At 45.6% G+C, this 22745-nt stretch overlaps 1 protein-coding gene across 1 annotated transcript; it reads left to right on the forward strand.

The window, feature by feature from the left end:
- Positions 1-922: 922 nt before the first annotated feature.
- LOC311120067 (serine/threonine-protein kinase LMTK1-like) lies at positions 923-17862 on the forward strand (the record flags this gene model as incomplete). The annotated part of the gene is made up of 12 exons (XM_084194690.1): positions 923-938; positions 2191-2270; positions 3539-3657; positions 4737-4824; positions 5741-5874; positions 9293-9499; positions 10123-10272; positions 10921-11129; positions 12046-15629; positions 17165-17288; positions 17497-17730; positions 17834-17862. The coding sequence occupies 12 exons, from the start codon at positions 923-925 to the stop codon at positions 17860-17862; spliced, it is 4974 nt and encodes a 1657-aa protein (XP_084050816.1).
- Between the last annotated feature and the right edge of the window lie 4883 nt (positions 17863-22745).

Consider the following 22745-nt stretch of genomic DNA (forward strand, 5'->3'; position numbering starts at 1 on the left):
AGAGAGAGAGAGAGAGAGAGAGAGGGACAGAGATAGAGAGAGAGAGAGAGAGAGAGAGAGAGAGAGCTGACAGACCGAGCAGTCAGAAACGAATTGTATTACTATTGACGGGAAAGATAGAACACTGTGAATTGATGGTAGTATGCTGATAGTATGGATATGCTCATGGCTGTTATTATGGCCTTCTTTAGTCTGTCTGTTCCAAGACCAGAGTTGAAAGATTTTTCTAAGCAGAGTTCTAAGTTCTAAGAAGTTGAAGTTCCAAGACATTCTAGAAGCCATTTTAGAAGTAAGAGAGCGATGGAGGAAACAAAAATGGCGTAAACTCTAGTCTAAGTTGTCAGTTATCACTAGATGCCCAGTTCACCACCAGTGTTGGGATTAGTTACTGGTGTTGGGATTAGGTATTACATATTACTTGCTACATTAAAGTAACATGTTACCTTAAAATATTACTTTGTGTGGAAAGTAATGTGATTACTAGTTATATTACTTTGCACTATTTTCATGAAGAAAATCTAAAAATCAGTTGGAGGGAGCAAGGTGAGGCGCTGTACCAAAGACAGGCCACTTACTAACTCAGGCTGGATCACTAGTGACTCCTTTCATCTGTGGCGCTGCTTTCCTGTGCTAGTCTACAAGTGCTGCGCTATGGGCTGCTTAATTAGCAATATATACTGAAAGTCAAACGTACAGATTTCCTATCTTTTCATTCAAAATCCTAAAAGATGTATAGAGGGCACACTTTTCTACAGTCCCGTGTGGCTCAGTTGTTAGAGCATGGTGCTTGCAATGCTAGGGTTGTGGGTTCGATTCCCACGGGGAACCAATACAAAAAAAAGTATTAAAATCTATGCACCCATTACTGTAAGTCGCTCTGGGTAAGAGCGTCTGCTAAGTGATGTAAATGTAGATGCAATCAATGGCAAAGATCAGAGGTACGCCCTCTATACATTTCTACAGACAGTAGCTGTCATGACATTTCTTCAAACCGCCTTTGTGTTCTCGCTCGAGAACTAAATGAGGAAACAAGTTGAGATTGGATCATGGAAACACGCCCGTTAGAGAGATAATCCTAAATGCATTGTTTGACAAAGTAACTGCAATCATTTGAAAAAGTAACACGTTACTCATAAACGTAATCTGATTATCTAATGGGTTACTTTTGTAATGCGTTACCCCCAACACTGTTCACCACTGTGTCACAGAGCTGCTAGATAATAGGCCCAGTGTCTGTGTGGTTGGTTCTTGCTGGTACCAAACAGTCCCATGGTTAGTACCCAGACAATGGCTGGGATTCTCTGTAGGCCAGAGTCTGGATGAGCGAGCGCCCACAACCCAGGGAATGACTGGCCTCTGGAACATTACAGGGCATGGGCGTCAGATATGGCCCTCACACAGGGAGGGGTCTGTGTGGCCGGGTCTGGGGGGTGGGCAGGGGGTGACACTGCCACAAAGATCTGTCTGTCCTCCTCTGGAGCACAGAATGTGAGCGTCATCAGTCGTTGCTGGGGGAGAGAGGGATGGAGAGATGGACGGAAAGAGAGAGGGGGAAGTACAGAGGAGTAATGTTGCCATCACTCCATTCTCATTTGAATGGGTTTGGGACAGAGGCTGAGAGCGAGAGTGAGGCGAAAGGATAGATGCAGGACACAGGTCATCACCGTGCCACTGACAGATAGAATAGGACGCAGCAAGGGGACAGGAGGACTGAGGCTGTGATGCCAGACTCTGCTTCTGACTGAAAGAGAGGGGACCTTAGGGCAGGGGTAGGCAACTAGATTCAGTGTATCACATCTCATTTTTCATTTGTGGGTGTACTTCAACTCATTTTTTGCTGAATTCGTGGTGATTTTACAGTATATCTTCTTTTTATTACCCCCCCCCCCAAAAAAAAAATAATTATATATTTTTGGACCATGGCTTTTGCTCCCATTTTTGTGTCATATCAAAACAAGTCAACCTGGCGAAGATTGGGTCATAGAGGATACTTGACCCATTGCAAGATGGATGGCTTATATCACATCTATTCCAGTACATGACGGTGGTGTGTATTTGGCCAGATTACATTTCTCTGAGGCCTTGGAATGGAGAGTCATTGTCAGAAATAAACCAATGATGAATAACAGTTGTGTCGTAAGGTCATTCTCTAAAATCTCTGTTTTTTTATTTTTTTATCTGTCTCCCAAGTCCAATTCCTGAAATCCACAGAACTCGGCCGCCAGAGTCTTCTGTACCTGAAAGAGATAGGCAATGGCTGGTTCGGAAAGGTAAGACCACTCACTCCCTCCTCACTTCTACTCGTCAATTCTTTTTGGGTGTATTTTACGGGTTATTTTCACTGTGCTGGAGGCCACTGTACTGGGTTATGAGAGGTAGCTAGATGAAATGTTCTGTCAACTTTGGCAGGGTCACGGTTTGTTATGTGCCGAGCTGTGATCCCAGGCGTGTTTAGGAGTCCGCCTGTTTAAATGGCTGACACGCTGCATTACCTGGAATGTGTGTGTAACGGTACTGCTGGGGCTGATCCCCATGCCTTTGATGTCTAACTGACTGACACGCTGCCTGGTACAGAGAGGTTATTAGCAGCGCTATTTAGTGGTTTAGGGCAAGGGCAAAATGAAATTATTGACAGTGAAAAAGGTGGGACTGTTCCCTCGTCATATAATTGGTACATTTACTATCAATATAGCATTACAAATTGTTTTACAGATTGCATTTTGGCAACAACAAAAAAATCTTGATGCGAATATTGGATCGCGATTGAAACAACCTGGTTCAATTTGGGTCCAGAGGCAAAACCAGTTGAGAACCACAGAAGTAAAGTGTTATCACAAGGTCTTCCATGCAAGCGTCTTACTCTGTTGGGTTGGGAATTAGCTACTGTAACACTAGATAACTGATTCTTGTCATTCTCTCATTCCCTCCCGCTCTCTGTTTCTTTGTCTGTTTCTTCTCACACTCATGCACACACACTTTCCCCACACTTGTGTACCTTGACTGGGGTATGTCCATTCGTGTGTGTGTCTCTGTGACCGCATGCATACCTCTCTGCATACCTCTCTGCATACCTCTGTATCTCCTGGTCTGTCTCTTGTTGGTCTCTTTATGAATCTGCATGTCCTGTGTATGCCTCTCTGTCTATCTCTCTATTTCCTGTGTATGCCTCTCTGTGTATCTCTCTATTTCCTGTGTATGCCTCTCTGTCTCTGTGTATCTCTCTATTTCCTGTGTATGCCTCTCTGTCTCTGTGTATCTCTCTATTTCCTGTGCATCTCTCTATTTCCTTGCATTTGTGTGACTGTCTACCTTTCACCTGAATGTGTGCGTATCCTCCTCAACCATGTTTGTCCTCCACAATCATCACCTCCGCGTGTGTTTGTACTGTTTGGGAATAATTTTTTGTGTGCATTTCCTCTGTCTGTGTCTCCTCTCTCTCTCTGTCTGTCTGTGTCTCTCTGTCTGTGTCTCTGTCTTCCATTCCTCCCCATCTCTGTGTGTCTCCCCTGTGTGTGTGTCTGCATTGCTCCCATACCAGGTTCTCCTGGCGGAGGTGAATGCGGGCCTCAGCACCACCCAGGTGGTGGTTAAGGAGCTGAAGGCCAGTGCCAGTGTTCAGGACCAGATGCACTTCCTGGAGGAGGTCCAGCAATACCGGTGAGAGATGTCTCTTTCATCCTTTTAGATCCTTTATTATGACTAAACTCTCTTTGTTCAGTCTCATTATAATGTTAATCTCCCTTTGTTCAGTTTCAATTTCATTATAGTGTTAACCTCCCTTTGTTCAGTTTCATTATAGTGTTAACCTCCCTTTGTTCAGTTTCATTATAGTGTTAACCTCCCTTTGTTCAGTTTCAGTTTTATTAGTGTTAACCTCCCTATGTTCCATTTCAGTTTCATTAGTGTTAACCTCCCTTGTTTCAGTATAGTGTTAGCCTCCATTTGTTCAGTTTCATTATAGTGTTAACCTCCCTTTGTTCAGTTTCAGTTTCATTATAGTGTTAATCTCCCTTTGTTCAGTTTCAGTAGTGTTAACCTCTTTTTGTTCAGTTTGTCTCATTGTAGTGTTAATCTCCCTTTGTTCAGTTTCAGTCTCATTATAGTGTTAATCTCCCTTTGTTCAGTTTCATTATAGTGTTAACCTCCTTTTGTTCAGTTTCAGTAGTGTTAACCTCCTTTTGTTCAGTTTCGATTACATTGTAGTGTTAACCTCCCTTTGTTCAGTTTCAGTCTCATTATAGTGTTAATCTCCCTTTGTTCAGTTTCAGTCTCATTGTAGTGTTAATCTCCCTTTGTTCAGTTTCATAATAGTGTTAACCTCCCTTTGTTCATTTTCAGTCTCATAGTGTTAACCTCCTTTTGTTCAGTTTCATTATAGTATTAATAACCACCCTTTTTTCACTTTCAATTACATTGTAGTGTTAACCTCCCTTTGTTCAGTTTCATTGTAGTGTTAATCAGCATTGAAACTGGTTCGTAATTTGTATAACTCAAACCCCAGAGTTGATTGAAGGCCAAGTCCTGTCACTTTAGTTGTTATGACAGTGCTTTCTGCCTCTACTAACTCTCTGCCATTGTGACAGTGCTTTCTGTCTCCACTAACTCTCTGCCATTGTGACAGTGCTTTCTGTCTCCACTAACTCTCTGCCATTGTGCCCTTCTGTCTCCACTAACTCTCTGCCATTGTGCCCTTCTGTCTCCACTAACTCTCTGCCATTGTGCCCTTCTGTCTCCAGTGCCCTCCAGCACCCAGCCCTCCTACATTGCCTGGCGCAGTGCACTGAGGTCACCCCCTACCTGCTTATCATGGAGTTCTGCTCTCTGGTGAGTACTGGACTGGATTGGACTGTCATTGCACCACTGTATATAGACCTATCTGTCTGTGGCCATTGCAGTCAGTAGCCTGCTGGACTAGCTGGAGTCCAATTGCTACAGGATCTCTCTATGACCGCTTCAGACAGTGTACAGTTTGACAATCATCATGGACTGGACTGGACTGGACTGAACTGTCACTGCACCACTGTGTCTCTCTGTCTCCGGACATTGTAGTCAGTCTAAGACAGGGTTTCCCTAGCACTACACATCTGATTCATTAATCAAAGCTTGATGATGAGTTGGTTATTTGAATCAGCTGTGTAGTGCTAGGGCGAAAAACAAAACGTGCACGGGGGGGGTGTGCCGATAGATTATATTTGGATGCATTCGACTGCCCCCCAGTGGCCAGATATTGTATTGCTGGCTGAGTGGGCAATCTGAGGGGAGATCTACATTTTTTACATTTGAGTTATTTAACAGAAGCTCTTATCCAGATACATTTTTGTACTGGTCCCCCGTGGGAATTGAACCCACAACCCTGGCGATGCAAGCGCCATGCTCTACAAACTGAGCTACACGGGACTACCTACCTACACTCATTGACAGGACATTTCACTTCCAGAAAGTCCTTCAGACTACAGTACCTTGTGAGCTAATTGTACTGTAACTACTTGTGTAAGCATCATCCTTTATTCACTATAACTGTGTCAATATCTATTATATCTCTAATATATCCACCTGGGTGGGGGTCAATTCCATTTAAATTCCAGTCAATTCAGGAAGTACACTGAAATTCCAATTCTCTTCAATGCTTTTTAATTAGACAAATGTGGAATTACAATTTTGTTTACTTTCTGAATTGACTGGCATTTTTATGGAATTGACCCCAACTCTGATCACCACCATATCTCCTCCATGTCACCAGGGTGATGTGAAAGGGTACCTGCGGAGCTGTCGGGCTGCAGACACAATGACCCCTGAACCCCTGATCCTGCAGAGGATGGCCTGTGAGATCGCCTCAGGACTCCTGCACCTGCACAAACACAACTTCATACACAGGTGCGTGTCACTCCCTACCTCTGTCTCTGCCACTATCTGTCGATTGATTGATTGATTGATTTCCATTCGTCAGTAAAACAACAACATATACATACAACAAACGTGACCAGGAAGTCAAAGACTCATTTTAGTTGTGGTCCCTATCCCTAGTGTATATATCTATATATACGGTACCAGTCAAAAGTTTGGACACACCTACTCATTCAAGGGTTTTTCTTTATTTTTACTATTTTCTACATTGTAGAATAATAGTGAAGATATCAAAACTATGAAATAACACATATGGAATCATGTAGTAACTAAAAAAGTATTAAACAAATCTAAATATATTTTATAATTGAGATTCTTCAAAGTAGCCACCCTTTGCCTTGATGACAGCTTTGCACACTCTTTGCATTCTCTCAACCAGCTTCATGAGGTAGTCACCTTGAATGCATTTCAATTAACAGGTGTGCCTTCTTAAAAGTGAAATTGTGGTATATCTTTCCTTTTTAATGTATTTGAGCCAATCAGTTGTAGGGGTGGTATAGACCAAGTCCATAATGGCAAGAACAGCTCAAATAAGCAAAGAGAAACAACAGTCCATCATTACTTTAAGAGATGAAGGTCAGTTAATCCAGAACATTTCAAGAACTTTGAAAGTTTCTTCAAGTGCAGTTGCAAAAACCTTCAAGTGCTATGATGAAACTGGCTCTCATGAGGACTGCCACAGGAAAGGAAGACCCAGAGTTACCTCTGCTGCAGAGGATAAGTTCATTAGAGTTACCATCCTCAGAAATCTGCAATTAACAGCACCTCAGAATGCAGCCCAAATAAATGCTTCACGTAGTTCAAGTAACAGACACATCTCAACATCAACTGTTCAGAGGAGACTGCCTGAAATCAGGCCTTCATGGTCGAATTGCTGCAAAGAAACCACTACTAAAGGACACCAATAATAAGAAGAGACTTGATTGGGCCAAGAAACACGAGCAATGGACATTAGAAAGGTGGATATCGGTCCTTGGGTCTGATGAGGCCAAATTTGAGATTTTTGGTTCCAACCGCCGTGTCTTTGTGAGACGCAGAGTAGGTGAATGGATTATCTCTGCATGTGTGGTTCCCACCATGAAGCATGGACGAGGAAGTGTGATGGTGTTTTGCTGGTGACACTGTCTGTGATGTATTTAGAATTCAAGGCACACTTAACCAGCATGGCTACCACAGCATTCTGCAGCGATACGCAATCCCATCTGGTTTGCGCTTAGTGGGACTATCATTTGTTTTTCAACAGGACAATGACCCAAAACACACCTCCAGGCTGTGTAAGGGCTATTTGACCAAGAAGGAGAGTGATGGAGTGCTGCATCAGATGACCTGGCCTCCACAATCACCCGACCTCAACCCAATTGAGATGGTTTGGGATGAGTTGGACCGCAGAGTGAAGGAAAAGCATTCCAGGTGACTACCTCATGAAGCTGGTTGAGAGAATGCCAAGAGTGTGCAAAGCTGTCATCAAGGCAAAGGGTGGCTACTTTGAAGAATCTCAAATATAAAATATAGTTTTATTTGATTCCATAAGTGAAAATAGTAAAAATTAAGAAAAACCCTTGAATGAGTAGATGTTTTAAAACGTTTGACCGGTAGTATATATATATATATATACACACAGTACCAGTCAACATTTTGGGCACACCTACTCATTCAAGGGTTTTTCTTTATTTTTACTATTTTTTACATTGTAGAATAATAGTGAAGACATCAAAACTATGAAATAACACATATGGAATCATGTAGTAACCAGAAAAGTGTTAAACATTTGAGATTCTTCAAATAGCCACCTTTGCCTTGATGACAGCTTTGCACACTCTTGGCATTCTCTCAACCAGCTTCATGAGGTAGTCACCTGGAATGCTTTCCCAACATTCTTGAAGGAGTTCCCACATATGCTGAGCACTTGTTGGCTGCTTTCCAAATAAAGAAAAACCCTTGAATGAGTAGGTGTGTCAAAACTTTTGACTGGTACTATATATACACAGACACAAGTTGTACCTATACACTACAAACCACTCAATGGCATTGTAATGATATTACCCTGAAGACTGGTACCCAGTAGTCACGCGCTGCCAGACCACACCGTATTCTGGTTTTGGAGAAACCTATAATGGCTGCAGTTTAGGTTAGTTGACCAGAATTCTGCAGCTGTGACTGGTTGGCTCTTCTTCCAGGTTCCTGTTGGTTCCTTCCTGTAACAATATCCTGGTGCTGCCTGAGTGCCTCTTCATAAACTCCAGCATCAGTGATTTTGTTGCAGGGGGGGGACCCCTTCTCTCCAGAATGACCCCTGCTCTTCCTTTCACTGATGTCTACAACATCCACTTAATGAAGAATGAGGTCCTGTATGGCTCAATTGGTAGAGCATGGCGGTTGCTATGCCAGGATAGTGGGGTCGATTCCCAGGGCCGCCGATATGTAAAATATATGCATGGAGGATTGTAAGTTACGTCTGCTAAATGGTATACAGTGCCTTCAGAAAGTATTCAGATCCTTTGACGTTTTCCACATTTTCAGCCTTATTCTAAAATGGATTACATTTGTTTTTTCCCTCATTAATCTACACACAATACCCCATAATGACAAAGCAAAAACAGGTTTTTAGAAATTGTTACTAATTTATAAAAAATAAAAAAACTTAAATATCACATTTACATAAGTATTCAGACCCTTTACTCAGTACTTTGTTGAAGCGCCTTTGGCAGTGATTACAGCCTCTAGTCTTCTTGGGAATGACGCTACAAGCTTGGCACACCTGTATTTGGGGAGTTTCTCCCATTCTTCTCCACAGAGGAACTCTGGAGCGCTGTCAGAGTGACCATCGGGTTCTTGGTCACCTCCCTGACCAAGGACCTTCTCCCCCGATTGCTCAGTTTGGCCAGGCGGCCAGCTCTAGGAAGAGTATTGGTGGTTCCAAACTTCTTCCATTTAAGAATGATGGAGGCCACTGTGTTCTTGGGGACCTTCAATGCTGCAGAATGTTTTTGGTACCCTTCCCCAGATCTGTGCCTCGACACAATCCTCTCTCGGAGCTCTACAGACAATTCCTTTGACCTCATTGGTTGGTTTTTGGGGTATTGTGTGTAGATTGCTGAGGATTCTTATGTATTCAATCCATTTTAGAAAAAGGCTGTAACGTAACAAAATGTGGAAAAAGTCAATGGGTCTGAATAATTTCCGAAGGCACTGTATATCATTATTAGGAAGGGTTTAAATTGATTAGTAATGCTGTACAACATTTATTGACTGAAGTTCTGGAAGACTTTTAGTACAGTATTGAACATGTCAGACTGTCCATGGTCTCACCATGTTAATTGGACTGCTATGCATTTACATCAATCAGTTATCATCTAATGTACAAATGTGTTCTCTGTCTTCCCTGCAGTGACCTGGCCCTGAGAAACTGCCTGCTGACCGCTGATGTCACAGTGAAGATTGGAGACTACGGCCTGTCACACAACAAGTACAAAGATGACTACTTTGAGACATCAGACCAGATGTATGTGCCTCTGCGTTGGATCGCTCCAGAACTCATAGATGAAGTCCATGGCAACCTTCTGGTGGTGGACCAGAGCAAACAGAGCAACGTCTGGTAATTAAAGATTTAATTAATCAATCAATCAATCAGCATATGTAGTCCAACCTTCTGGTGGAGAGAGCTCAGCTGGTAGAGCATGGCGCTTGCAATGCTTCGATAGTGGGTTCCATTCTTGGGACCATGGTAGAGATAGCATTCAGAACCCAATTATGTAGTATTACAATTTCAACCCTATGGGCCGGTTTCCCTGACCCACATTCTGCCATATCCTGGACTAAGAACAACCTCAATGCTTTTTAGTCCAGGACTTGGCTAAATCAATGTCCAGAAAACCGTCCCTATCTGGAAACCGACCCCATAAAATCTGTGAACGTAATTAGGGGTTCAAAGCAAAGCTGTGAAACCTATTGTTATTCTTAGATTTCAGTAAAATAACTGAAGCATATATTACTAAGGATTGGTCAATAGAAGGCTGAGTTATTGACTAATCAAAAATCTGATTTTACGTGTCCATTTAAACCACTGTAAATCCACTCTGATCTTGTGTCCTATCGGTCGTCCTGTGAACCCCGTTCATTGCTTCTCGCAGCTATATTTGCCAAATGTTTTTCCCAATAAATATAGGTTGTTATGCTTCACACGTATTGTTCTTCTGCGGTCTTTATTTTCTCTCTCAGGTCTCTGGGGGTTACTATCTGGGAGTTATTTGAGTTGGGGAACCAGCCGTACAGACACTACTCTGACAGACAGGTCCTGACCTACGCCGTGAGGGAACATCAGCTCAGACTGCCCAAGCCTCTGCTCAAAATACCCCTGGCAGAGCGCTGGTGAGTCACACACACACACACACACACACACACACACACACACACACACACACACACACACACACACACACACACACACACACACACACACACACACACACACACACACACACACACACACACACACACAAGGGAAGCAACACAGTGGCACACACACACACAACAACACAAGCACTCTTACTGTTTCTCGTTCTGGGGTTCTTGCTCTGTGTCTCATCAATATCTTCTCATTCTAGTGGCTCGTTGAGACAGACATCATATGCTTCGTCTCAAATGGCACCCTATTCCCTATCCAGTGCACTATGGGCTCTGGTCAAAAGTAGCAAAATAAATAAATAAATATGACTGATGTGATGCATAAAACAAAAACAAAATGGATCCAATCTCATTATCTCTAAAGATAATTATCTCTCATAGGATGAGAACATGCTTGATTCCTCATCTCCTCAATGGATTCCAATAAAAATGCAGATGCTGTATTGGTGGTTTTCATTTCTTTCCTATTTTATTTGCGTCCCAAATGGAATGCTATTCCCAAATGCACCACAGCTGATAGATTCATTTGTGGTTAATTATATCTTCCTACATGTATCCCATGGTTGTTGTAGTGATTCTTGTGACGTGTGATATGTGCCCTCTTGTCCCCAGGTATGAGGTGATGCAGTTCTGCTGGCTCCAACCAGACCAGAGGCCCAATACAGAGGAGGTCCACCTGTTGCTCAGCTACCTGTGTGCCAAGGGGGTCAGCGAGGCCGAGGAGGACTTTGAGAGGCGCTGGAACTCCCTGCGTCCCAACCCCAACCCCAACGCTGGCCCCAGCAGCAGCCTCCACCATGGGGCCGGAGCCCTGGCCACTGGTACGACATGTTTAGGGCCACTTTTCATGGCTTTTTTGTCCGCTGCTGTTTCAAAAGAGAATCTGCTCACTGCCCTTTTCAGTGTCACTTTAGTTTATTAATGGGAAACTTCACCGCTAGTCACTATTAAGGGTGTTTTCCCAGTCTCCCTACATCATTTTGTTTGATGAGAGGGTGTTTCAGACATAATTATGCACTATAGCAGCATTATTTATATTTTTGCCCCAGGAGAGCCTGTTGTCTGATAAAAAATGAAAGGAGTCACGTTTTGTAGCAACTATTGTGGCCTTTGTGTTTTGCCGATTGCATGATCACACTAGCAGTGAGTAGACATGGTTGTCCTTGTTCAATAGAACCATTTGACATGTCTCAACAATGTTCCTATCTGCCAGGACATTGCAAGATATCTTGGTTGACTCATTTCCCCTGGCTTTGTAAAGACTACAGCCTGACGGGAGCCCTACTTCCTTACTTGTCCAATTGTTTTCCCACCCTCGAAGGCGTCCTGAAATTGCTATGAATTCTGGATATTGTGGTTTGTTTACAACCAGGAAATGTACCGGTGAGATGCAGAAATGCTCGTATTTGCATGTTGTGCAAAATTCTAGATTTTTATGACACATATTATATTGTATGTTTATAACATATTAATGGATATATAGTGAAAGAGCAGCAGTAAAATTTTGCTTTAAGCTCTGCTGCTGTTTGATATGAAATGTCCCCTTGGGAATTAACAAAGTATCTATCTATCTATCTATCTATCTATCTATCTATCTATCTATCTATCTATCTATCTATCTATCTATCTATCTATCTATCTATCTATCTATCTATCTATCTATCTATCCGTCTATCTATCCATCCGTCTATCTATCTATCCGTCTGTCTCTCTGTCTGTCTCTCTGTCTGTCTCCAGATCTCCCCACCTCGTCCTTCCCCCTGCTGGAGCAGTTCTCTGGATGTGACGGTTACCACAGCGAATCAGGAGATGATATACTGACCGTGACAGAGACCAGCCACGGTCTGAACTTCCAGTACAAGTGGGAGCAGACCCAGGCGGGGGTCGGGGTGGAGCAGCCTTACCACCACGCTGCCTCGTCCTCCAGCGGTACACTGGGGGCTGTCAACCACCACTGCCAGGACCTGTACTACCCAGGGGGGATGGTGGGGGGCTGTGGTGGGGTGGAGACGGAGGGGCTCACTCTGGGGGTGTCGCCTTCCTACTATGAGCACAAGACGCTGCTTGTTTCTGGGCTCGGGGTGGTGCCGGTGCTCAGCGCCCGTAGTCCTTCACTGAGCTCTGAGTACTATATCCGCGTGGAGGAGCCTGGCGTGGACTATACCATGTGCTCCTACAGCCCAGACTACCAGGGCAGCAACGGGAGCTTCCTGACTGGGAGTGGCAGTGCAGACTCAGGGGAGTGTATGATTGGGATGGGTGCCTGTCCCCCCCAGGCCCACTCCAAGCCTGTAGACTCCTACTGGTCGGCAGATGTCTGTAAAGCTGAGGGTGTTGGAGCATATGACTCGGACATCTCCCTGACCATGGAGCCCCTACTGGGGCAAGTCTCTGACTACAGCCCCCTGAGACCCTGGGAGACTGGTCACTACGTCTCCTACAAGGACTGGGACGGGGGGTTCTACTACGAACACTCACCCCCTATAGGAATAGGCCACCACATGGGTCTGGGTCTGGACCAGCACTACCTTATGGGGCGGGAACACTCTCCCCCCGAGCCCCACCAGGAGAGCTGGGGGTCCCGTAGCCTGCGTCAGGCCCTGGGGGAACTGGACAACCCCCTGGGGATATCACCTTCCATCAGCACCCCTCCCCAGGGTGGTTGTCCTCCTTTTGGGGTAGGGGACCCCTACATGGAGACGACCCAGGGCCCAGGCTCCATAATCGGGGGGAGTAGCGTCACTGGCGGCTACTATGACATGATGGGTTCTCTGAGGAAAACCATGCCGACCATGCCAGGCCATGCCCACTCAGTCAGCTTCACCATGGCGTCGGAAGAGGCCCTCTTCACCTGTCATCGGGACAGAGACTTGGATGAAGAAGAGGATATATTCTCTGAGAGGCAGAGGAGCAGCAGTAGTAACCTCTCCAACCCCTCCACTAACAACAACAGTCTAGGCCTGGGTCTAAGCCTTGACCGTAGTAGACAGGCTGGCTGTAGACAACAACAGGATGCCTATGAAGACTTCCACTACACTATGCCCACTACCGACATAGAGGACACGTGGCCTGAGGAGCACAACCTGACCTCCCGCTCCTCTGTCTCTGCTGCAGTTAAACCCATAGACTACCTGGAGGCTACGGTGGCTTCGGCTAAAGACAGCGGCTGTCTAGTCCTGGGGAAGCATCGTGCCCTGGTCCCCGCAGGGGACACCTGCAATGCCTATGTCTATTTGTGCCACGAGGGGGACGGGGAGAGGGAGGTAGAGCCGCCACCCATCAAGTGCTGCCACTCTCATTTCGTCGACCCCCTCACAGGCTTAGTGGTGCGGAACTACACCCGGGACGACTACAGAGATAAGATTGCAGAGATACCCAACAACGAGGAAGAGAGTGTGAATCTGTCGCCAGCACCGGGAGGTCCTAAACCAATCCTGACGCACAACACTTACACCAACACAACCCCTCTAGGCCACTCTGAGCAGTATGTTGACATCACTATGGACGATACCCTTTCCATAGACCACAAGGAAGAGGTTAGTACGGAAGACAAAGGGGTTCTCACAGACCCTAAACCAGAGGATGTGACTCTGACTAAAACTATGATTTCCCCCCTCTCCTCAGTGAATGTTCCTGGCCTAGTCCCCCTGGTCGAGCCAGAGTCAGAGCTGAGACATACGTTAGACAGCGGCCTAGACAGAGACCACTGCTCCAGCATCAGTCTAGTGGACATCTCCGACTGCTGCACCGACGACGATGAAGACGATGACATCACCGACGCGACCTCAGAGATCTTCGCCGATGAGGCGTCGGTTGGGGACCCAAACACCTCCCCGTCCCTGGCCCGTCCCCTCAAGTCCCTGCAGAAGCAGGTGGGAACCCCCGATTCCATGGCCTCCATGGACTCCATGGACCTGATGCCTTCAGCGGTCGGCTCCACCTGCGAGGCTTTCAGCCCCGCCTCCAGTTCCTCCCACCCATCTAGCTCCTCCCCCAAGGCAATGGACAGCGGGTACGACACAGAGAACAATGAGAGCCCAGAGTTTGTCCCCAAGGAGCCCCACAACGAGCCTCGGGACACAGAGACATTCACCCAGCCACTTGGGGAGTCCATCCTGGAAACCAGCCTGGATGAGGAGGGGGAGGAAGGGGGAGAGGAGGCCGAGGTGGCCCCACTGGAGGATGAGGATGAACCTACCCTGGATGAAGATGTGGCTCTAGCAGCCTCACAGACCACAGACAAAGAGAAGGAGCTGACCCCACTCAGTGAGAAGAACCCTTACAGGGACTCTGCCTACTTCTCTGACTATGAGAACGAGCGCCTATCCAGGGGTGAGGAGGACGACAAAGTGGGGGGTGATGAAAATGTAGGAGTGGAGGAGGGAGAAGAGGATGAGAGGCTGACAGAGAAGAGGGAACTCAGCCCTCTTCAGATAGAGGAGGAAGAAGAGGAGGGAGAGGAGACCTCAGCTCTTCTTCTGGAGGAGAGTGAAGACCCAGAGATGGAAGGATGCCTGACGGAAGAGTGCACCCAGGATGAAGGGCTAGAGCTGGCCTCCAATCTCTCTGGAGAAGTAGAGTCAGGGTCGGAGGGATGGCCTGCCCAGGAGGAACTCTCTTCCCTGGGAGACTGGGCAGCAGAGGTGGTGGGGGCTATGGATGATGCCCTGGGTGAACTCCAGAGGAGCAGCAGTACTGAAACCAACTCTGGTACCAAGGAGGAGGAGGAAGAGGATGAAGGAGAGCAAAGGGACTCATCTGAAGCGTTAGAAACAGCAGACATCCTAGAAGAATCATCTATCAAACTGCCAGACACCCTCGAGAAGGATACTGATGACGAAGAGAATAGACCTCCTGGACAACGTCAACGCTTCTCCTCCTCTCCTCCCCCTCCCCCTCCCTCCTCCTCTCCTCCCCCTCCTTCCTCCTCTCCTCCCCCCTCCTCCTCTCCTCCTCCCTCCTCTCCTCCCCCCTCCTCTCCTCCTCTCCCCCCTATGACTCCCCCTCCGGGACGGGAGTTGCCAGCGGATGGGGGGGAGGGGGACAAGGAGGACGGAGATGGTGACTTGGATGACAGTGAGTCAGACGAGGAGCTGAGCAGTTACAGTGTTCAGGAGGAGCAGAGTGGAGGGGAGGAGAGCGTGGAGGAGAACCATGCTGTACCCATTGTGGTCAGCGACTGTAGCGATGCTCATAATCTACGTAGTCTATTGAAGATGCCCATCCCGCTCACCGCCGAGTTGCTCGCTGATGACCTGCTGGAACGCAAGAAGAAAGTGGTGTCCTTTTTTGATGACGTCACCGTCTACCTGTTTGACCAGGTGAGTAGTGGTGGTGGTATTAGTAGTCACTCACAGATGAAGGGAAACAAGTTAAAGGGTAGTTCCTGCATTACAGTAGTTCACTAAGTTCATGGGAGTTTTTCTGCTTTTCTCATTAAATCTAATTCACAGACATGATATAGGAGAAATAAGGTATTTGTTGCCTAGGTAACTTGAATTAAATTAGACATTATACTGAACTGTATATATATATATATATATATATATATATATTTATTTATTCACTACATGACCAAAAGTATGTGGACAGCTGCTCGTCAAACATCTCATTCGAAAATCAAGGTCATTAATATGGAGTTAGTCCCACCTTTGCTGCTATAAACAGCCCTCCACTCTTCCGGGAATGCTTTCCACTAGATGTTGGAACATTGCTGCGGGGACTTGCTTCCATTCAGCCACAAGAGCATTAGTGAGGTCGGGCACTGATGTTGGGCGATTAGGCCTGGCTCGCAGTCGGCGTTCCAATTCATCCCAAAGGTGTTCAATGGGGTTGAGGTCAGGGTTCTGTGCTGGCCAGTCAAGTTCTTCCACACCGGTCTCGACAAACCATTTCTGTATGGACCTCGCTTTGTGCACTGGGGCATTGTCATGCTGAAACAGGAAAGGGCCTTTCCCAAACTGTTGCCACAAAGTTGGAAGCACAGAATCGTCTAGAATGTCATTGTATGCTGTAGCGTTAAGATTTCCCTTCACTGGAACAAAGGGGCCTAGCCCGAACCATGAAAAACAGCCCCAGACCATTATTCCTCGTCCACCAAACTTTACAGTTGGCACTATGCATTCGGGCAGGTAGTGTTCTCCTGGCAACCACCAAACCCAGATTCGTCCGTCAAACTGCCAGATGATGAAGCGTGATTCATCACTCCAGAGAACGTGTTTCCACTGCTCCAGAGTCCAACGGCGGCGGGCTTTACACCACACCAGCTGACACTTGGCATTGCGCATGGGGATCTCAGGCTTGTGTGCGGCTGCTCGGCCATGGAAACCCATTTCATGAAGCTCCCGACAAACAGTTATTGTGCTGACTATGCTTCCAGAGGACGTTTGGAACTTGGTAGTGAGTGTTGCAACCGAGGACAGATGATTTTTACGCACTATGCGCTTCAGCACTCGGCGGTCCCGTTCTGTGAGATTGTGTGGCCTACCACTTTGCGGCTGAGCCGTTGTTGCTCCTAGATGTTTCCACTTCACAATAACAGCGCTTACAGTTGACCGGGGCAGGTCTAGCAGGGCAGAAATGTGACTAACTGACTTGTTGGAAAGGTGGCATCCTATACGATGCCATGTTGAAAGTCACTGAGCTCTTCAGTAAGGCCATTCTACTGCCAATGGTTGTCTATGGAGGTTGCATGGCTGTGTGCTCGATTTTATACACCTGTCCGCAACAGGTGTGTCTGAAATAGCCAAATCCACTAATTTGAAGGGGTGTCCACATACATTTGTATATATAGTATATATATTCATTTGAAATGTACACTAGCCATAGCTGTAAACTCTATACCGTCCGTTTCCAGCAGAGTCCAACTAAAGAGCTAGCTGAGCATGGGTTCCCTCCAGGGGCTGAGACCAGCGGACAGGGTTCACAGGTCAAACAACCAACCTCTGATGACTCCTCAGACGGAAACATCTCAGAAGAGAGTAAGTACACTAGTCCAGAGTCCACTACTTACATTGATTGAAGTCAAATCGGCATTTAATTTCATAATAATTCTCAGATATGTAATAGGCAGATGTGTCCAAACTGCTTTCTACCTTCCTCCCTCACTCTCTCTTCATTTCTCCCTACCTTCTTTCCTCCCTCACTCGCTCTTCATTTCTCTCTCCCTTCCTCTCTCTCGCTCTTCAGGTACAGGGTATGAGTGGGAGGATGACTTCTCCCTGTTGCCCATTCCCACTTCCTCATCCAAGATGGCTGCCTCCTCCTCAGGCTCAGCCCCCTCCACACCCAGCCTGCCCTCCACTTCCAAGGCCCCGGAGACCAAACCAGCGGTGCAGTACTCCCGCTTCACCGTCTCCCCTAGCCACGTGTCTCGCTTCTCCATCACACACGTCTCTGACTCTGACATGGGTTCTGTTCCAGGTGGGTCTGGTGTTTTCTTGACAGCGCACAAACATGTCTTGAGGAGAACTACTTGTATGGATTTTACATAGTGGATAATGATGCATTCTGTCTGTCTGTGCAGGGAGCAGTGAGGATGGGGACAGAGAATAATACAGAACCACAGCCACCAAGAAACTGCAGGAACTGCACCATATAAACTTGTTTGGGCCTCTTAACATGACTTTTGTTTAGTGCTTTTTGGACATCAGCTTTCTGAAAAGACAGTTACTCATTGTTTATGGACACTTTTTGAATGGAGTCTGTAAAAGGGATGTGAGAGTAGAGAATCAACTCCTATGAGAATATAGCAAATAATATATGATAATAATATATCAACTCAGTAAAAAAAGAAACGTCCTCTCACTGTCAACTGCGTTTATTTTCAGCAAACTTAACATGTGTAAATATTTGTATGAACATAAGATTCAACAACTGAGACATAAACTGAACAAGTTCCACAGACATGTGACTAACAGAAATTGAATAATGTGTCCCTGAACAAAGGAGGGGTCAAAATCAAAAGTAACAGTCAGTATCTGGTGTGGCCACCAGCTGCAATAAGTACTGCAGTGCATCTCCTCCTCATGGACTGCACCAGATTTGCCAGTTCTTGCTGTGAGATGTTACCCCACTCTTCCACCAAGGCACCTGCAAGTTCCCGGACATTTCTGTGGGGAATGCAAAGCGTTGAGATTGCCTGCAATGACATCAAGCTCAGTCCGATGATGCTGTGACAAACCACCCTAGACCATGACGGACCCTCCAGCTCCAAATCAATCCCGCTCCAGAGTACAGGCCTCGGTGTAAAGCTCATTCCTTCAACGATAAACGCGAATCCGACCATCACCCCTGGTGAGACAAAACCGTGACTCGTCACTGCAGAGCACTTTTTGCCAGTCCTGTCTGGTCCAGCGACGGTGGGTTTGTGCCCATAGGCGACGTTGTTGCCGGTGATGTCTGGTGAGGACCTGCCTTACAACAGGCCTACAAGCCCTCAGTCCAGCCTCTCTCAGCCTATTGCGGACAGTCTGAGCACTGATGGAGGGATTGTGCGTTCCTGGTGTAACTTGGGCATTTGTTGTTGCCATCCTGTACCTGTCCCGCAGGTGTGATGTTCGGATGTACCAATCCTGTGCAGGTGTTGTTACACATGGTCTGCCACTGCGAGGACGATCAGCTGTCCGTCCTGTCTCCCTGTAGCACTGTCTTAGGCGTCTCACAGTACGGACATTGCAATTTATTGCCCTGGCCACATCTGCAGTCCTCATGCCTCCTTGCAGCATGCCTAAGGCACGTTCACGCAAATGAGCAGGGACCCTGGGCATCTTTCTTTTGGTGTTTTTCAGAGTCAGTAGAAAGGCCTCTTTAGTGTCCTAAGTTTTCATAACTGTGACCTTAATTGCCTACCGTCTGTAAGCTGTTAGTGTCTTAACGACCGTTCCACAGGTGCATGTTCATTAATTGTTTATGGTTCATTGAACAAGCATGGGAAATTTACAATGAAGATCTGTGAAGTTATTTAGATTTTTAGAAATTATCTTTGAAAGACAGGGTCCTGAAAAATGGATGTTTCTTTTTTTGCTGAGTTTACATACACAGAAGAATAGATATGTTACAAAGAACTTGTATGAAGGTAAAGACTTATGTTGCATTCAACATATTTTTGGGAGCGAAGAGACAATCTTTAGAATGAACATGTCACTTGTTTGCCACCATAGTCACTCATTAACAGCATGTTATGGAGAACAACACATTACCGCTTGTTACTTGGAAGACAGACGATAATGTTATTGATCAGCTGTTTAACATGGATATCAAAACAGAACACCCCACTCAGAGAAGGAAACAAAAATGGGGGAAAGGACACAATCCAGGCTTTTCACCAAAGGATCGGTGTTGGAAAGTGACTCTACCAAGAGCATATCTTTGAGACATTAGTTTACCCGTCATCATCAAATATAAATGAAATATCACAAATAATGATCGAAGCAGAATTTTGTGATTCTAGTGTTTTCTCTAAGGAGTCGGACCACAACTGCATATGGGCCTTATGATTTCCAACAATGCGCGTGCCAGAGTCACTATTCCCCTCCATCTGTCAGTATGGGTCAGTATGGGTCAGTATTCCCCTCCATCTGTCAGTATGGGTCACTATTCCCCTCCATCTGTCAGTATGGGTCACTATTCCCCTCCATCTGTCAGTATGGGTCAGTATTCCCCTCCATCTGTCAGTATGGGTCAGTATTCCCCTCCATCTGTCAGTATGGGTCAGTATTCCCCTCCATCTGTCAGTATGGGTCAGTATTCCCCTCCATCTGTCAGTATGGGTCAGTATTCCCCTCCATCTGTCAGTATGGGTCAGTATTCCCCTCCATCTGTCAGTATGGGTCAGTATTCCCCTCCATCTGTCAGTATGGGTCAGTATTCCCCTCCATCTGTCAGTATGGGTCAGTATTCCCCTCCATCTGTCAGTATGGGTCAGTATTCCCCTCCATCTGTCAGTATGGGTCACTATTCCCCTCCATCTGTCAGTATGGGTCAGTATTCCCCTCCATCTGTCAGTATGGGTCAGTATTCCCCTCCATCTGTCAGTATGGGTCACTATTCCCCTCCATCTGTCAGTATGGGTCAGTATTCCCCTCCATCTGTCAGTATGGGTCAGTATTCCCCTCCATCTGTCAGTATGGGTCAGTATTCCCCTCCCTCTGAAGGCCTGGGGCGTTATCGTTAGTGCACACTGTAACAAACAGTTACAGAGCGTTTCGCAACGCAAATGAGAATTTATGTTGGACAAATTCAGGTATGTCCTTCCCCGTTTGGTTCCTAGTAAATACCCTCCAGATTTTACAGACATCCCTGAACCTAAACTATTGTGTGAATGCACCATATCATTGATGACGTTGAATAAATGCTGTACTTTTTAGGACTTCAAATCCATTTGCTTTGCAGCAGATAGTGTGGGTAAAGCACAGCTTACATTGGTTTCGGTCTTATCCTCAGATGAAGGTGGCTGCCTGTCCTTGCCCTCAGAGTTGAGCTTCACTGCACCACATACTGTGTGATGTGTCTGCTACTCTTGAGGTGAAGATCCTTTGTGATACGATCAAAAGAACTTGTACATTTCTGATTCCGATTCTGAAAATGGTACTGCAGTACAAGAACAACACGCTTACAAATACGTAGATACAGTAGCATATCATTTTTATAGGAACCTTTTGATGAAATAATCACTTTAAAAAAATATATGAAACCTTAAAATGCAACTTAAAGAATGGAAGAACAAACAAATGATTTTCAAGTGGCTTCGGTAACATGTTGAAGATGAAATAATGAAATGACTTGTTGGAAGACCACAGAACTGAGAACTGGTTTAGTGTTAATGTATTGTTTGTGGTCTGCTGTGTGGTTAAGGGGTTGGTGATGTTACATGGATTAGTCAGTATATTGTTTTCATGATTTTAACAAATGGAAAATACATTTTGAATTTATGGACTTTTGCTATGTATGTGAAAATGTGTTTGCTATAGAAATGAAAGAGGATGGATGTGGGTGTAATGTAGAACGCATTCAGTCCAGTCAGTCTGGTAAGCTAATGCAGTATTACAGCAGTATCACTGTAGCATGGTCTCAGGTCCGTTTGTACGGTCTTGCCGACTCCAATGACCATAGGTTGGGCAAGACAGTACAAAACAGATCTGGGACCAGGCTAATATCACTGTAGGCATTAGCCTCAAAGAACCAGGTTGCCGATTCAGTTCATAGATATGGAATTACATAGTTATTTCTATGGTTTAATGATAGACTCTAGTCTCCATGCAGTAAGTGTGTTCTGTTGAGTGATTGTTAGCCTTTCTAGAGCTTTACTATTCTGTACTAGTTTAGTATCCATAGATCCATCTAGACCACCGTCTGTATGGACTATTTTTGTATCTCAAAAAATAAAAATTACAATTAAGAATGTCAAGAAATTACCTGGAATTTACATGTAAGTGAGAGTTAAAAGTACATGTATTTATGTTTTATTGTTGCCAAAGAGATGAATTTAATGAAGTCTTGGGGAAAACAGGAACATAGGATATTTGATCTAAATTGTTTTAACCTGCTAAGTGGTGAGACGATAGCCTGGGTACCAGTCTGTTTGTGCCATCATGCCAGGCTAGTGAGACGAAAGGGATGTGATGACGAGCAATGTTTGGCCTTGCTGTGATTTAAATGAACAGGACTAGTTTAGGGATGCTGTCCGTAAGATGTGCCCTGGTCGTGATTTAAATGAACAGGACTAGTTTAGGGATGCTGGCAGTAAGATATGCCCTGGTCGTGACTTAAATGAACAGGACTAGTTTAGGGATGCTGTCCGTAAGATGTACCTTGGTCGTGACTTAAATGAACAGGACTAGTTTAGGGATGCTGTCCGTAAGATGTGCCCTGGTCGTGACTTAAATGAACAGGACTAGTTTAGGGATGCTGTCCGTAAGATGTGCCCTGGTCGTGACTTAAATGAACAGGACTAGTTTAGGGATGCTGTCCGTAAGATGTATCCTGGTCGTGACTTAAATGAATAGGACTAGTTTAGGGATGCTGGCAGTAAGATGTGCCCTGGTCGTGATTTAAATGAACAGGACTAGTTTAGGGATGCTGGCAGTAAGATGTGCCCTGGTCACAAATTAAATGAACAGGACTAGTTTAGGGATGCTGGCAGTAAGATGGGCCCTGGTCATGATTTAAATGAACAGGACTAGTTTAGGGATGCTGGCAGTAAGATGTTCCCTGGTTGTGATTTAAATGAACAGGACTAGTTTAGGGATGCTGGCAGTAAGATGTGCCCTGTTCGTGATTTAAATGAACAGGACTAGTTTAGGGATGCTGGCAGTAAGATGTGCCCTGGTCGTGATTTAAAACGAACAGGACTAGTTTGGGGATGCTGTCAGTAAGATGTACCCCACCCCACTCTACTTTCTGTACCTTATTATGAAATATAAATAAAGTCTGTTTTA

This window comes from Coregonus lavaretus (genome assembly GCF_964263955.1).
Source record: "Coregonus lavaretus genome assembly, contig: HAP1_SCAFFOLD_2169, whole genome shotgun sequence".
NCBI lineage: Eukaryota > Metazoa > Chordata > Actinopteri > Salmoniformes > Salmonidae > Coregonus > Coregonus lavaretus.